Raw genomic sequence first — 16,015 nt, 5'->3', positions numbered from 1 at the left:
TCACTGGCTTCTTCACTGAAGCTATTCTCATTGGTCTCTCTCCTCCTCACTCCTTCTTTTCCAGGTTCCCCAAAGCAGCTCCAAATAATTCTTGCTATTTCATGCAGCAGTCCAGTGTGCCTCGGTTCAATTCCAAACTCACGTCCAGGCCCACCTTGGTAAATCAAAGCCATTCAGAAACTCAGTTGAATAAAAGGGGGCTTCATTCAAGGTCACTGTGGCAGTAAATTGCAATCATTTATGTTCCTCCATTACACATATGATCCTGTATGAGAAGCATAAACACAATGCTTGGTATACTGCACTCAATGCATGGCATGTGTGCTCATTGGCCAATGTTTCCTAAATGCCTATGATCATTCACTGCATTCCAGGGCATTTAGAATAAAATTTTGACCCTGGCTTATAAGGCCCTACGTGATCTGAACCCTTCTGGCTCCTCTGGCCTTCTTGCCTATGGCTCCCTTCTCACTTTCCAGTCACATGGCCAGGCCCCTTTCTATTTCTTGAATGTGGGTGGCAAGGTCTTCCTTGCCTCAGGGCCTTTATACTGGTTGGTTCCTAGCCAAGTCCTTCCCGTCTTCTCCGGGCTGATTCCTACTCATCCTAAAGTCTCAATTCAAATGTTTCCTTCTCAGAGAGGTTGCTTTGGCCTCTCAAATTAAAGGAGGCCCCCTCCTATTAATTTCCGCCCTGGCATTGTGATGTAGTTTTCCGTTTTTGGCATTTATCACAGTGATTAGTAAGTTTATTTATGTGCTTGCTTGTTTGTCTTTTCATTTGTTCCTTCCATTGCATCTAAACCTCACGATGGCTGGGCGTGTCTTGTTCGTCTTTGCATTCTCCGCGGCTAGTTCAATGTTTGCCCAGTTCTTAGTTGAGCGCCGCTCAACACGAGTTTGCTGAAGGCGCCAAGCAGCAAACCATGCGAAGGTCGCCCTGACATGCCTGCCTCAGACTCCCCGCTGGTCTCCTGGCCTTAGATCATCACCCTCGATTCTGCTTCCAGGGTGATCTTTCCCCTGGCTGCTGCACTCTAACGCGCTTTCCACCGCTCACGCACCATGCCTCCGCGTGATCGCTAGTTACAGATGGGCAGTTCGGACCTTGGAGACTACAACCCCCACAACGCCCCGCGGGCCCGCGCCACATGATTGGCTGAACCTCCGGCGGCGGCCAATAGGACGGGGCTTTGTTGGCTTGTGCCGCAGCAGCCCGAGTCCCGGGAAGCGCGGGGCGCATAGGGAGCCAGAGCCTGGCGTCCGTCTGGTTGCTCTGGAGCTGAGTCGCGTGGCCGCCTGCCGGCTCGCCTCTTGCCATGGGGAGCACCGAGAGCAGCGAGGCCCGCAGGGTGTCCTTCGGAATGGACGAAGAGGAGCGGGTCCGGGTGCTGCAGGGCATCCGGGTGAGCGGGCCGCCGGCGGGCGCGAAGAGCGAGCGCGGCCTGGGCCGGGTGGGCGTGGAGGGCGCGGGCCAGCCTGAGGGGAGGTTCGGGCCCGAGATTGGGCGGGCGCGCCTCGCTCATTGAGCCCTCCCAACGCCCTGGTGGCGAGCATCTCTCCCTCCGCCGTGTACGTGAGGGACCCGAGACTCGGGGGATGCCCGGTGTCCGCCATCTGGGCAGTGGCCGCCTTCAGGCTTCACTACCCTGGCATCGGGGGAGAAAGCGGAGAATGGGGAGAGGTGGGGAGGCCGCATTCCAGCTCCGGTTGAGTTGTTGCAGACCTGCATTTGTTCCCCTGCACCCCAGTGCACACGTCGTGTTACCTGTACGTGGGATGCTTCCAGTCCAGGACAACGCAACTGCCTCTTCACTGAGGCTCTCGGATTCTCGACACCGCAGCCGAAGGAGCAGTTTAAAAGTTGTGAATCAGATCATATGCCCTTCCCCTTGCTTAATCCTCTCCAGTGGATGTCTAGTGCATTTAAGATGAAGAGGAACCTCTTTACCTTGTTTTACAAAGTGGTTCTGCTGACCGGTGTGCCCGCATCTCACCCAGTTCCCTCCCTCCCACCTCCCGTCTGTTTACTGGCTTCCTGACTGCAAGATGTTGGCTTGTTCCAAGCATAGGACCTCTGCATTTGCTGTTTTCTGCCCTCTGTCTTTTCCTAGATGAGGCTCTTATCATACTGTCACAGTTTGAGAATCATCTGAGTATCCTTAGGTGACCGGTCAATCTAAAGTAGCTTCCCACCCACACTATCACACATTTTTTTTTTTTTTTTTCATAGAAGAATCACCATTGGGAACCTCTATTGATAGTTAACTTGTCTATTGTGTTTCCCACCACAGCGAAAGCTCCTTGAGACCAAGGCTCTTGTCCTTTTCAAGACTCTATCCCCAGAATTTAGAGGAATAATAAAAGCAGCTCACATTTGAGTTCTTAGTGGGGACCATGGATTCCTCTGAATCCTTTACAGGCAACCTCTCATTTAATTTTCAACAGCCCCGTGGGAGAGGTAGAATTCTAGTTGCCAATAAGGACAAGTAAGGCACTGAGAGGTGAAGTAACTTACCCAAGGTCACCTAGATGACAAGAGGGAGAGCTGGGATTGATGGAGGCCAACTCCAAGCCCTGTTGGCTGAATGCTGCAGTTCATACACCTGTGCCTGGCACATAGTGGGTGGTTTGTAAACCATTGTTGAGTGGTTCAGTGGATAAGACCAGTGAAATAGCAACCATGTTGAAATAGAATGCACAGATCGGGGTGTAGGTGAATTAGTTAAATTACAGAGTAACTTAGAAAAAGACCTCAGGAAGTCTGATTTCTGAGCAGATGCTCATTAGCGGTGTGCCCTTGGGTGAACAACTTATTATTTGAATCTCAATCCCTGTGTTTTTAGAAAAATCAGGGGAGGGTGTGTAATCCTAGTTACTGTCTAAGATAGGTGTGTGTAAGTGCTTAGAAACAGTAGTGTTTTGTGGGGGTCTCTATTCTTAGTCTAGGATAGTACTTAGCACATTTGGTGCTTGCTAGGCCTTATCTAGTCTTGACCGGGCTCTTGATGAGGACAAAACGGGGAGGAGTTGGCTCCTGTTTGAAGGTTGAGAGGCAGGAGCTGAATTGGAATTTAGAAAAACATCCTTGGCTGTATTTGGGTGCTCTCTCACCTTTGTCACCTGGTATTCTGTGTTTGGGAATGTTGGAAAATTAGGTCAAAGTCAGGTCTTCTAAGATTCAAGGAAGTTGAGTTCCTCTAAGTTGACAGAGGATCATTTTTGGGGGGGCGGTATGATATCAGACTAGTACATTTTACATCTAGTTCCCTTAGATCCGCAAAGTGTAAGTTCTCTTTAAAGATGGAGAATCAGGGGCACCTGGGTGGCTCAGTCGGTTAAGCGTCCGACTTCGGCTCAGGTCATGATCTCACGGTCCGTGAGTTCGAGCCCCACGTCGGGCTCTGGGCTGACAGCTCAGAGCCTGGAGCCTGTTTCGGATTCTGTGTCTCCCTCTCTCTGACCCTCCCCCGTTCATGCTCTGTCTCTCTCTGTCTCAAAAATAAATAAAACGTTAAAAAAAAATTAAAAAAAAAAAAAGATGGAGAATCAGGCTTAGGGCTGTTCAAACTTTGCGGTATTATCTGAGTGACTGATGGGACTTTAGTCCAGATCTTTTGGGTGCAAGAAACAGCCTTTTCTCACTACTCCAAGCTCCCTCCCCCAGTGATATGCAAGGCAGCCTGAAAATTGTGCGACGCAACCTCTACCTGTTCCGACGGGGTACTGGCTCCCCACTTAGTTCTCCCAGAGACTGTTAAAATTAGAGGGAGGTTTGGTGACTGACTGCAAACTCATCAGAATAAATGACTTGCCTAGAGGCACACAGTGGGGTGCATGGCCCCATCATATGAGAGCCCCTTCCTTCCTTCCTTCCTTCCACTTGTGTGCCTGGTTTGGGAGAGGGAGATTTGAGAAAGGAGGTGATGGCAATGAAGTGTCCTGTTGTGGGGGCTTTTTCTACTAGCAGAGTTACTTGAGAGTTGGGGAGTCCACCTTGTCCTTAAGCAGGCAAGTAAAAAATCAGTATAGATCATTGGATGAACCAAATGAGAAGTTAGTTTAAGTAGAAAGTAGGTGCCGAAGAAGAGTATCTGCCCCAGGTCCTTCAGAGAAAGTTAAATATTCTTAAAGACTACTTGTATTTAATCCCCAGGCCCTGATCCTGGAAAGTACTCAAGTTCCCTTAAGATTCAGTGCTAGGGCCTTGCTCCTTTGCACATTTATTTGCATAAATTTACATATTGAGTTCAAGCCCTAATTCCACGGAAGGTAAGAGAAATTTAATTAATGCAAAATGCTGCAATTATATGCAACTCCAGTTTTCAGAGCAGGCATGTGTGAAATACATAAAGATCTCATTTTAGCCAGTATATTTAACCTTATCCTCCAATGAGAGAAGGTTCACACACGACAATAATGTCCTGTGTGTGCTCACTTCTCTGCCCCATGGAAGCAGCCGTATTTGGTAACTCAGCTGAAGTTGGTTGCTTTTCAACGTCTAAACTCCACTGTTCTCCAGCCTTTTCCCTTTCCAGCTGCTTGGCTGCCTGCTACTCTTCCCAACTCACTTCCTGGCCGGCTGCATGATAGCTGTGTCCCCAGACCCATCACGCTGTCTTGGCTACATCACATTTGCCATCATTCCTTGCTTTCGTGAGGCAAGTCTGGACCACTGCCGAGGGGAGGACCAAGGAGGATGTAGAAGAGGCACAAGAAACAGTCCCCAAACACGCCCCTGCCAGAGAAGCCATACACCTGAACACTGTACCTGTAGCCACAATTTATCCGTCACCTCAGCAAATGCTTACTGCACACAGATTACTCGCCAAGCACTGGGCCTGGCTTTGCAGAGGCCATCAGGGACAAAGCATAAGGTCCTTACCCTCATGGAGACCTCAGCCCAATGTCAGAACAGACCAAGAAAGGAAAAAAGAGGCAAAGGAAGAAAAAGCTGCAAGTACTCTGAAGGAAACAAAAGTGTGCAGAGTAACGGGGATCCTTGCTTGCAGTGGGATGGCGGACACTGCCGCTCTGAGCGGGGGACGCTGGAGATGTGCCCGAGCCAGCCATGAGAAGCATACAATCTGTGCTGTGTTTTCTGAGCACTAGCTCAGATATCCCCCTCCTGCTGACCTTGTGAGCTGTTGTCCACATCTCAGATGTGACATAGGTTCAAGGAGGCCAAGTAACCCAAGGGCGCAGCTAGTTAGGGGTAGAGTTGGAGTCTCATTCCGGCTCCACACGCCATGTGCTTGGCCAGCGACAGAGGGGTCGGGATGTTGAAAGCTGGCCAGGCACTGAGGCTAGACAGGTGATGGGTCCTGAATCGCCAGGGAGGGCTTGTCCGTGTGTTACCTTGGAGGCAACACTGCAGGTCTCTAATCAAGAGTGGCGCTTTGGAAAGATGTTCTCTGTTGGTGGTGGTTTTTCTTCTCTGTTTTTAAAATCATATTTTTGAGATGTCTTTTACATGTGAAATTAACCCATTTGAATGATTTTTAGCAGACTTATGGAGTTGAGCAACTGTCACCACAATCAGATTTTAGAACATTTATTCTCAAGACCTAAAAAGATCGTTTGTGCCTATTTGCAGTCAGTCCCCACTCCCACGCCCCGCCCCAGGTAACCATTAATCCTTCTGTTGCTCTGAGTTTGCTTTTTCTGGACATTTCATATGAATGCACTCAGATCTTTGACGTCTGGCTTCTTTCACTGAGCACAATGTTTTTGGTGTCGGTTTGTTGATGTAGCACATATCAGCAGCTTGTTCCTTTTTATTGCCGAGTAGTATCTCATTGCCTGGCTGTCCTGCATTTTGTTCATCCAGTCACTAGTTGGTGGACATTTGAATTGCTTCTGGTTCTTTATATTATGAATAATGTTGTGAACATTTGCATACAACTTTTTTTTTTTTTTTTTTGGCGGACCTATATTTTCATTTTTCTTGCATAGATACCTAAGGGTAGAGTTGCTGGGTCATTCTGCTTATGAATTCAGTGAGTTGTTAGGTTTCACTTTTTAAGAAACTGTCAAACTGTTTTCTGAAGCGGCTGTACCATTTTACATTCCTGCTGGCAGTAGATGAGGGTTCCGTCTTCTCGACATCCTCACCAACACTTACTGTTTGTTTTCTTGATTGTAGCAATTCTAGTGGGTATGAAATGGTATTTCACTGTGGCTTGAATTTACATGTGGCATGAATTTCACTGTGGCATGAATTTACATGCAAGTATCTAATCGTGTTGAACATCTTTTCATGGGTTTATTTGCCATCCATAAATTTTCTTTGGTGAAATATGTATTCGGATCTTTTGCCCACTTTTACTAGGGTTGTTTGTCTTTTTATTATGAGTTACACGATTTTTTTAATGCTGGATATGAGTCTTTTTTTTTTTTTAATTTTTTTTTTTTTTAGCGTTTATTTATTTTTGAGACAGAGAGAGACAGAGCATGAACGGGGGAGGGTCAGAGAGAGGGAGACACAGAATCTGAAACAGACTCCAGGCTCTGAGCTGTCAGCACAGAGCCCGACGCGGAGCTTGAACTCACGGACCGTGAAATCATGACCTGAGCTGAAGTCGGCCGCTTAACCGACTGAGCCACCCAGGCACCCCTGGATATGAGTCTTTTATCGTATTACAAATTGCAAATATTTTCTCCCAACGTGTGGCTTGTCTTTTCATTTTCTTATTGGTGTCTTTTTTGAAGTACAAACCTTGTAATTTTGATGAAGTTTAATTTATCAGTTTTTTCTTTTATTGGTTGTGCTTCATATCTTAGAAATCTTTGTGTAACCCAAGGTTATGAATTTTTTTTCCTATATTTCTGAGAGTTTTATAGTTTTGGCTTTTATATTTAGTTCTATGATCCATTTTGTGTTAATTTTTATATGTTATGAGGTAAGGCTTTAAATCGGGGGTTGGCAAAGTTTTTCTGTAAATGACCAGTTAGTAAATACTTTCTGTTTTGCTCACCAGAAGGTCTCTATCACTTCTACTCAACTCTGCCATTATAGGGTTAAAGAAGCCACAGTCAGTGTATAAACAAATCAGTGTGGCTATGTTCTAATAAAACTTTACTTATAAAATCAAGTGTTGGGTTAGATTTGGCTCAAGCACTAGAGTTCACTGAACCCTAATCTAAAGGCCATCTTTTTTTTTGCATGACATATCCAATTTTTCTAAACATCATTTGTTGAAAAGACTATCCTTTCCCCCTTGAATTACCTTGGGACCTTCGTGAATATCAATTGACCATAAACATAAGGGTTTATTTCTGGTTTCTCAATTCTGTTGAGAGTTCCATTGATCTATATGCTATATGTCTATCTTTATGCTACTACAACATTGTCATGATCATTGTAGCTTTGTAGTAAGTTTCAAAATTGGGAAATACAAATTTTTTTTTTTTTTTTTTTTTTTGAGATTGGTTTGGCTATTCTGAGTCTGTTGCATTTCCACATAACATTTTAGGATCAGTTGGTAACTTCTGTAAAAAAACAAAACAAACAAAAAAAAACCTCTTAGGATTTTGATGGAGTTTGTGTTGAATCTAGATTACTTTGGGGGAGAATTGCCATTCTATTTTAATGTTTATTCTTGAGAGAGAGAGAGAAAGGCACAGTGCGAGTGGGGAAGAGGCAGAGAGAGATCAAGACACAAAATTTGAAGCAGGCTCCAGGCTCTGAGCTGTCAGAACAGAGCCCGTGAGGTCAAACCCATGAGCCGTGAGATCATGACCTGAGTCGAAGTCAGATGCCCAACCAACTGAGCCACCCAGGTGCCCCAACAATCATCATTTCAACAACATGGAATCCTCCAATATGTGAATATGAAGTCTCTATTTATTTAGATTAAAAAAATTTTTTTCAGCAATGTTTTATACTTTTAATGAACAAATCTTATGTTTCTTTTCTTAAATTTATTCCCAAGTATTTTTTCTTTTTGATACTAAAATGAATATAATTGTTTTGTTTTTTCTTTTTCTTTTCTTTTTTCTTTTTCTTTTTTTTTTTGAGAGAGAGAGAGAGAGAGAGAGAGAGAATCCCATGAGGGGCAGAGAGAGGGAGACAGAGAGAAAGAGAGAGAAGAAAAAAGAAAGAGAGAGAAGCAGGGCTTACCCAGGGCTCATGTTTTACCTGAAGTGGGGCTTGTGCTCACCTGAAGCGGGGCTTGTGCTCACCTGATGTGGGACTTGAACTCATGAACTGTGAGATCATGACCTGAGCCGAAGTCAGATACTTAACGGCTGAGCCACCCAGATGCCTGAATGTAATTGTTTTTTTAATTTAACTTTTGGAATTGTTTTCTTAATTTAACTTTTGTATTCTTCATTGCTAGTATATAGAAATTCAATTGATTTTTGTATGTTGATCCTGTATCCTGCAACCTTGCTGAACTTATTTATCCAAGTTGTTTTTTTCTGTGGATTCCTTATGATTTTATATTGATAGAATGATGCTGACTGTAAATAAGGAAAATTTTACTTCTTCCTTTCTAGTCTGATGCCCTTTCTTTAATTTTCTGGCTTTATTGCATTGGCTAGAACCTCCAATACAGTATTGAATAGAAGTGGTGACAGTGAATGCCCTTGCCCTGCTCCTGAACTTAGATAGAAAACATTCCGTCTTCCACCATTAAGTATGTTAGCTGTAGGTTTTTCATTGTTGCCTTTTCTAAGATTGATATTTTTAAATAATCTTGGTCACCTCTTCCTCTCTGTTATTATATCCTGTTTGTTGTTTGTAGGCTCTTGGAGTGCAAAGACTTTTATTTGTTTCAGTGTCTGGCTCATTTGTGTGTGCGTGTTGGATTGCACGCTTGGATTAATGAACTGATGGTACTTTTAGCCAAGCTGGCGATCTTTGGCAGCTGCACTTGAGAATTTTACCCTTCTGCTTGTTACAGTTCCAGCTTTAACACAGACTTGTTCCATTTGTATGCAGCAGACTTCCTTTTCACCTTGGTATTGCCCCGTGATATGTTTCTTGAGTCTCAGCATGAATGTTGATGCTGCATATCATACATCCTTCGTCTTCGTTGGCTGCTTAGAGGCAGCATGGTGAACCAACTGTCTCAGGAAGCCCTGGCCTGGAGCTCTGACACTCAGAGCAGTAAGTCTCTCTCCTTATATGCAAGACGGACCTGTTTAGTGTAGGTGCCTGGAAAGGGTTGGATCACAAATCCTCTCCGGTCTTTCCCAGCCTCTGTACTCTATCTGGCTGACCATTTGGGGGATTGTAGTTGATGGGGCCACAACAGAAAATGCCAACGTGGCAAGTCAGGACATGGACGGCCGAGTTCTCCACCGTTTTCTGTGAGCAGTATATGGGTCTGGATGTCAAGCGTGTGTTGTGTGCCAGTCCCCGGGCTGGCTGCTCTGCCAGGTGTTACTCTTTTTGATGCGTCCCCAACATCACGTCTGACACGCGGTGAGGTGGAGCCAACTCCGCAGGGAAGCAGAGCATTTACCGTTTCTCTGTCTTTCCCCCTGTCAGCTGCTGAGGAGCAGAGGACCATCTGAAAGACAGAAGACTCGGGTAGTGCGTGCCCTCCATTCACCTGGCTCCAGGGTGCCCGAACTCACTATGGTCAAGGACAGTAAAGGGCTGGGCACACAACCACGCTGTACTTTAGGGGCAGACTTAGCAACTTTCAGGGGTTTCTTGAACTTTCTTCAAGTTTTCTTTTAATAGTACTGTGGTATAACCAGGAATAAAATGTAAATAGTGTAAGAGTTAAGGTGATTTCTGTTTTACCTTGTCTGACTTTTGAATATAACCCCGGTATAAGATGAAATTCCCCCCTAATTCTCCCTAACTGTGTCACAGTATGATGTGGAAGATCTTTCTCCATAAAAGTAAAATCTATAAAGTCATGTAAATATAAGGATAGTTGTTAACTCTAACTCTTACTAAGTTCATCTTGGGTCACCTCCCTCATTGGGGAGGTAAAGCCGCTGCACTAGAAGCATCTTTGATCCTTCAGGTTTCCAGTCTACCTTTTCCACCTCTTGGTGGGGGGTCCCTGCTCGCTGTGCTGCAGCAGCTCTGGTTTCCAGATCAAACCTGCCGCCTCTGCTGTTTTCTCTGCGGCTGGTGGAGGCTTCAGAATGTTTCCTAGTTCAGCTTTCTTTCCCTTCTGCGCCCTGGCCATTCTCTTTCATCCTCATTCACGAGCTGTTGACTTTTGGATTCTAAACATCTAACCCAGAGCTGTCCCGTTGCATGTTTCATGGGTGCATGTAATTCACTATATCCGCCAGAACCCACCTGCGTCCCCTCCTCTGCTTCCCTCGAAATCGCTCTTGTTTGTTAAGCTTTGGATGGCTCCAGCCAGCTAGCTCCTCCGCCAGAAACCTGGACCCCACATCCCTTTGTTCTCTATGTTTAATGACAGATCTTGCGTTTTCCCTTCTAACCATTTCTCTGTTTTTGCTTTTGTCCTAGCTAACTCCCCATTCTGTTTTCCCTTGACCATCTGATAAATTGTTCTTTCTCCCTATAGACGTGTCTCCCACAAACCTCTCTGTCCTGGTGCCGGCAGGGTAATTAAAAAGAAAACAACACAAATTTTACTTATCATCAGGCAAATGATGATAAAATTCAGGCAGTTCCAAAGGAGGCATATCGGGGAAAAGTTCATCTCCTTTCCCACTTGTTTCATCCGTCCTGCACTCTGGGGCAGTGCCCCTTACTGGCTGGTTGTGTCAGTGATTGTGCAGAGTTAAAGCTAATTGTGCCTCCCTTTGGTTAAAGGCAGATTCCTGGGCCTGGCTCACGGGGGCCGTCTGCTGTCGCCTTTTCTGCCTCTGAACATGTTGGTAGGGAGGACACCTGCTCTTCTGTACTCTGAGCTGCCTGTGACTCTGTTCCCCTCTGTCTGCAGTATTTTCTTTCCCTGTGACTGGCTAAACTCCTTGTCATCCTCAGGACCAGTTCAAGTGTCACCTTCCGAAAGGCACCCTCTGATGTCATGCCCTCACCCTGGGTCGTCCCTGTCCTGGGTCTTGCATACTGTGCTCACCTCCCAGTGCTTCCTGCTTGGGCAGAGATGATCTCTTCCTTGCTTACTCCCTTCCTGCCCCGTGAGTAGGAGCCACATCTGTTTGTCTTTCTGTCCCCAGTATTTAGCCCAGAGCCATTTTTTTTTTGCCCCAAACCACGAGTCCAGAAACTTTGTGGAATTAATTGATTCGAATTGATTGCCAACATTTAAAGCTCGGAGGCTTTACATAAATTCAATTTTTAGCTCTTTGGGGGACAAATGGAAAGTCTGGTCCACATTCCCATATGGCAATAACTTTCCCCGAGTTACGAGGTAGCTGCCCTCTCTGAGGGGCATGTGCTCTCACCGCTGTCCCCACCATGTTGTCCTTGCACTGTGTTCTTTTCCTACTAGGCCCATTCTACTAATTCTGTCACTTGCCTCACACCTGTGGGCATTTGTGTTTGCCACGCTCAGTGGAGGAGGTCTCCAAGGGCTCTTCTTGTTCTGACATTCTGGGATTTAAATCTGTGGTGAGCAGCCGGTGGATCTAATTTCAGCTCATAGAAAACTGAAAGACTAGTGAACAGAATCTCCAAGGCAACAGCCTTAGGCAAGGAGACAAATCTTTTTAGAACTACAAGATCGGGCAGTGCCTTCAAGGGGCTTGGGGAGTCTGGGCATCAGGAGCCACGGACAGACCCGACTACCTGTGAGCTCATTCTTCTGGAAACTTCCCCAGGTACTCAGCCTGACTGGAGAAGCCCTAGGCCCAGCTTGGAGAGAGCAGTGAGCCCCAGTTTATCTCCTGGCACCCAGCGCATCCTCAGAAAATGTTGCAGCGAGCGGCCTCGACCGTGGCTGTGCAGGCCTAGTGGCTGCTGAGTCACCAGAGAACTCGGGCAAGCCACTTCTCTGCACCACACCTTGTCCATTCTTCCGTGATCAGGATGCCGCCTCTTCTCATAAATGAGCCGGTGCCGTGAACTCATTTGAACATCAGAGCATTTGCTAATGCAAAGAATAATGCTTAGGAAGCTGCCTCCGCATTGCTACTTCTAGATGTGTCTGGATGAGTAACACGTTAAGCCTAACAAAGTGCTAATTTTTCATATTGACATTCTCCTAATTTAAGTAGGCTGTGTGTTTTATGAGTACATACAAGCTCTCCCTCCCACCCCCTATCCAGGGGCTCCATAAAGCATCATCAATGGGGGAAATGTGACCTGCAAATTATTTTTATTTTTCTTGAATTGGCCATTCTGTGCACATGGTTACTTGCCACCCCACAGTGGCTCTCAGTTACTGCTTTCCCTTGTGCAGGTGGCCAGGGTTCGGATCCAAGTCCTGGCCTGAGCACTTAGCACTTAAGACTTTCTGCGATCTTGGGTGAGTTGTTTCACCTCCCTGACTCCAGTGTCTTCTTCTGTAAAATGGGAATGCACTTAGCTTGGGGCCTGGCCTGTGGAGCTCGCTCAGTGAATATTAATTAGGTAGGCTGTTTTTCTCATTATCTTGGAATAGGACACCCTGTCCTAGGTCGGAAGTTCCTCTGCCCCAACTGTGAGCTTTGTTGCCCCCTTCTGGAGTGTGGAGGCGTTACGCTTGCTCTCTGGTCAGCCCCGTGGCACTCTGATGCCAGGGAGTCCCTAATATCTTTCTTTACATGCAACCTCTCCCAGTGTCCTGTGTAGTCGGTTTACTTGCCTGGGAACAGAGCTGCCCGAATGGATTTAGAGCACCACACACTTGCAGAGCAGTTCTCGGCCCAGCGATGGTGCCTCCTCTCCAGCGAGCCGGGTCTGGGCCTTGCTGTCATCTTTCCCTCGTTTTTCCTTTAAGGCTTCTTGCAAGATGCGTCTTATTTTTAAATGCCAACTGTTCATAGTTTCTCCTGCATCCTTTCAGGCTTTTCCCAAGCCTCCATAGACAAGCCCGCTCTTTCCCTTTTTATAGCACAAATGAGAACATACTGCCTATACCACTTTGTAAATTGCTTTTTTCACTTGCCCTGTGCACGCATTCAGATGCCAGGTCTCCAGTTATTTCGCTTGCGTGGAGTCTTTTGCCACCACATCCTCCCCAGCTCCTGCAGAGGTACACTTCCCAGCCCTCCTACTCCGGACGTGCACTGTTGTAGCAGCGACCCTGCCTTTGGCCCTCTTTGACCTCTGCCTTTCTTGCAGATTTGCCAGGGTATTCTGTGTGAAGAGAAGATTGCGACTGAGGCCCTGCTTGGAAAGTGTCAGCGGCTCCCAGTTGACGGCAGAATAAATTCCATTCTCCTCTTGTCGTTCAAGGCCCTCCCGGTGGCGGGGAGCCCACCAGCCCTCCACGTCTTACTTTCTTCATGGACCTGTGCTCGGTGAGGCCGAACCTTGGACTTCTCCCGCTGTGCCTTCCTTGTACCCTTCCTCTCTGGAACACCTCTTGACCCCCCACCCTTCTCCACGTCCTCTTTTTACTTTTCAGGCCCGTCTCAGGCGCTCTCTCTTCCAGCTGACGCTTAGGCTCCTTTGGGAGAGCTCCTGGGCGTGCTGGCTCAGGCCTCTCACTGATAGCCGGCACCTTGTGTTCTCTGTGCCAGTGCGCCTTACCCACCCTGTCTGACCGTCAGCTCTTTGTGTACAAAGTTCTCAGCTGTTATCTCTTGATATACTCCATCAGAGTAGCTTGGTGTTGTGGACCTGGGCCTTTAATAAATATTTCTTTAGTTCCCTTGTTTAACAAATAATTGAGTCGGGCACTTTCTGGGCGCGGGAGATACAGCGAGGGCGGTACAGCAGACTCCCTGCTCCCATGGAACTTGTCTTCTGGTGGGAGCAATGGCAAGCAGGTGGTCACGTGTGTTAGGTCTCGTGGGTCGCTGTTCTTCCATCAGAAATGGGCAGTACCTACATGTCTTTGGTAAAGCAGCACCCTTCTCCCTGGCCTTTTAGCAGTGAGGTGGCCACCTGACTTACTCACAGACCTGTGTGGTTTGAGAAAGAAGCCTCCTGCCCCCTCTTTGGGAACCGGCCTAGAAATTCAGTGCTTTTGGGTGAGGGACGTGTTTTGGTTGCCATCAGGGAGTGGTGATGGTTGGGCAGTGTGGTCTGGGTGCCTGGCCCCGTGTGTTAGGACAGAAGTGGTGAGGTGTCCATGCATGCGTGCCTTCTCGGGCTCCCGGTTGTCCCCGGAGACTCGGGCAGGCATCAGGCAAATGTGCCCCTTTGGAGGCAGCACGGGTCCCCTCCCCTGAGCCCCTGTGTCACTCTAGGCTGAGGCCAGGTCCAGATTGGAGCCACCAGTTGTGCGCTGGAGGGTGCTTTAAAAAGAATCTGCCCGACTTTTGTACAGATGATGGAAGAGGAGGGAAGAAACCTGATCAAGGTCACAAAGCTGCACGTGGAACACAGAACACTCAGTTTGTAGTACGCGGCAGATGTTAACCATTGTTACTGTTATCGATTAGCTCATGCATTTTTGCACACTCAGTAAGTGCCTCGTATGGGTGGTAATTAATATTTGTGGACTGCTTTGCAGTTTCCCATAATAGCTGATATTGTTTGTTTACTCTGTGCCAACTGCTTGGTGTAGATTGCTTCATTTAATCTGCACAACAGCCCCGCAGTCTGTACCACTAATTATTTCCATCTCACAGATGAAGAAACTGATTTAGAGGTAAGAAGTCCCCTACCCAAGGTCACGCAGTGAGTAAGCAGCTTAGATGGGATTCAAATGCAGGCCTGCCTGACCACGAAGCCCTTAACTCCTGAGCTGTATCACAGTCAGTCCAGGCTCAAGGGACCCCCGTTTTGTGGGTGAGAGATGTGATGCTCAGAGAAGCCAAAGAACTGGGCAGGTCCAGGCCACACAGCAGAGCGCAGGTAGCACTCCTGTGTCCCTGCACTGCTCTGGACGTGGCCCTCTGTCTCCTGACCACACAGGACCCTGTCTGGCCCCCTCAGATGGCACAGTGACCAGTGGGCCTCTGGCACCAGAGCTCCCAGACCCGTCTGGCTCCAGAGGCCCCCATTCTGGTTCTGTTGGTACAGGGAGCCTTGCCCAGATGGTGTTTATTCTCGCATGACTACTGTGTGTATATGTATATTTGTTGATTAAAATATTACTTGCTGTATTTTGTAGCAACATTAAAAAATATTACAAATCTCCTACTGCCAACAAGAAGCTTGCCAATGTTTTCCTTAACCCCTTACTCACCAAGTAGTGTGGTTCAGTGGATGCCCCCCAGGCTGGGATGAAGAAATCAGAGCCCGTGAGTCACCTGTGTAGAACCCCACCATAGCTTCCTTGGTCCTTGAGTCACATTTGGGCTTCTCACGTCGCTCTGCCAGGGCTTGTGGTCTTGCCTTTGCCTGCCGCCTTGGCCTGGTCATCTGGTCCCATTCTCCTCACACGCTGGCCTTCTGTTAGGCACTTGGACATGCCAGGCTCTGTTCTTGTCAGAGGCTTTGCACTTACTCGCATCTCTGCTTGGCACCAGATCGTTTTCTCCAGGATCTCAACATGTACATGTGGTCAGGCCTCCTCATTTGGGGCGGGAGTTTTAACATTATTGTCTTCGCCTCTGAGGGGCCATCGCCTGTGCCTGTGGCTTCCTGTGCTGCCCCCCATGCCCCCATCACTGTGATTCTGTATTTTATTCATTCCTAGCACTTGTCTCCTGACGTGCTTTGCTGATCTTTAAGACACAGGTTTTTAACATCTGTGGGATAGGGTGTCCTATAATAGGTGGAATGTTCATTTCCTTAGTGTCTTTTTTTTGTCTTTCTTGAGGTTATTTGAAAAGCAGTGTGATTTACAGTTGATGGAGTCTTAGTTTGGATGAAATAGGATATGTGAAATTGTCTGTTTACTTCTTTATTGTCTCACTTCCCATGAGAATGTAAGCTCCACGAATCAGGGGCCATGTCTCTTTGACTGCTGTTTCATTGCTGTTTCTTCTCACCCACGGCTTCCAGAACACTGCTATCATGCAGTGAGTGCTTCATAAGCAGATACTTGAGGAAGGAAACTGGACTGTAG

General features: G+C 47.1%; 1 protein-coding gene across 2 annotated transcripts in view; it reads left to right on the top strand.

The window, feature by feature from the left end:
• Nucleotides 1-1,213: 1,213 nt before the first annotated feature.
• The window catches only part of CHCHD6 (coiled-coil-helix-coiled-coil-helix domain containing 6), a 250,617-nt gene continuing 235,815 nt past the window's right edge, over nt 1,214-16,015 (top strand). For both annotated transcript variants that reach the window (XM_060631944.3, XM_060631947.3), the window contains exon 1: nt 1,214-1,405. In XM_060631944.3, coding sequence (XP_060487927.1) covers nt 1,319-1,405 — 87 coding nt within the window. In that variant the 5' untranslated portion in view covers nt 1,214-1,318. The remainder of the gene's footprint in view (nt 1,406-16,015) is intronic.

Source organism: Panthera onca, chromosome A2 (genome assembly GCF_046562875.1).
Source record: "Panthera onca isolate mPanOnc1 chromosome A2, mPanOnc1 haplotype 2, whole genome shotgun sequence".
NCBI lineage: Eukaryota > Metazoa > Chordata > Mammalia > Carnivora > Felidae > Panthera > Panthera onca.
Note: the sequence above shows the minus strand (reverse complement) of the source record. Positions and strands in the feature narration are given on the sequence as shown.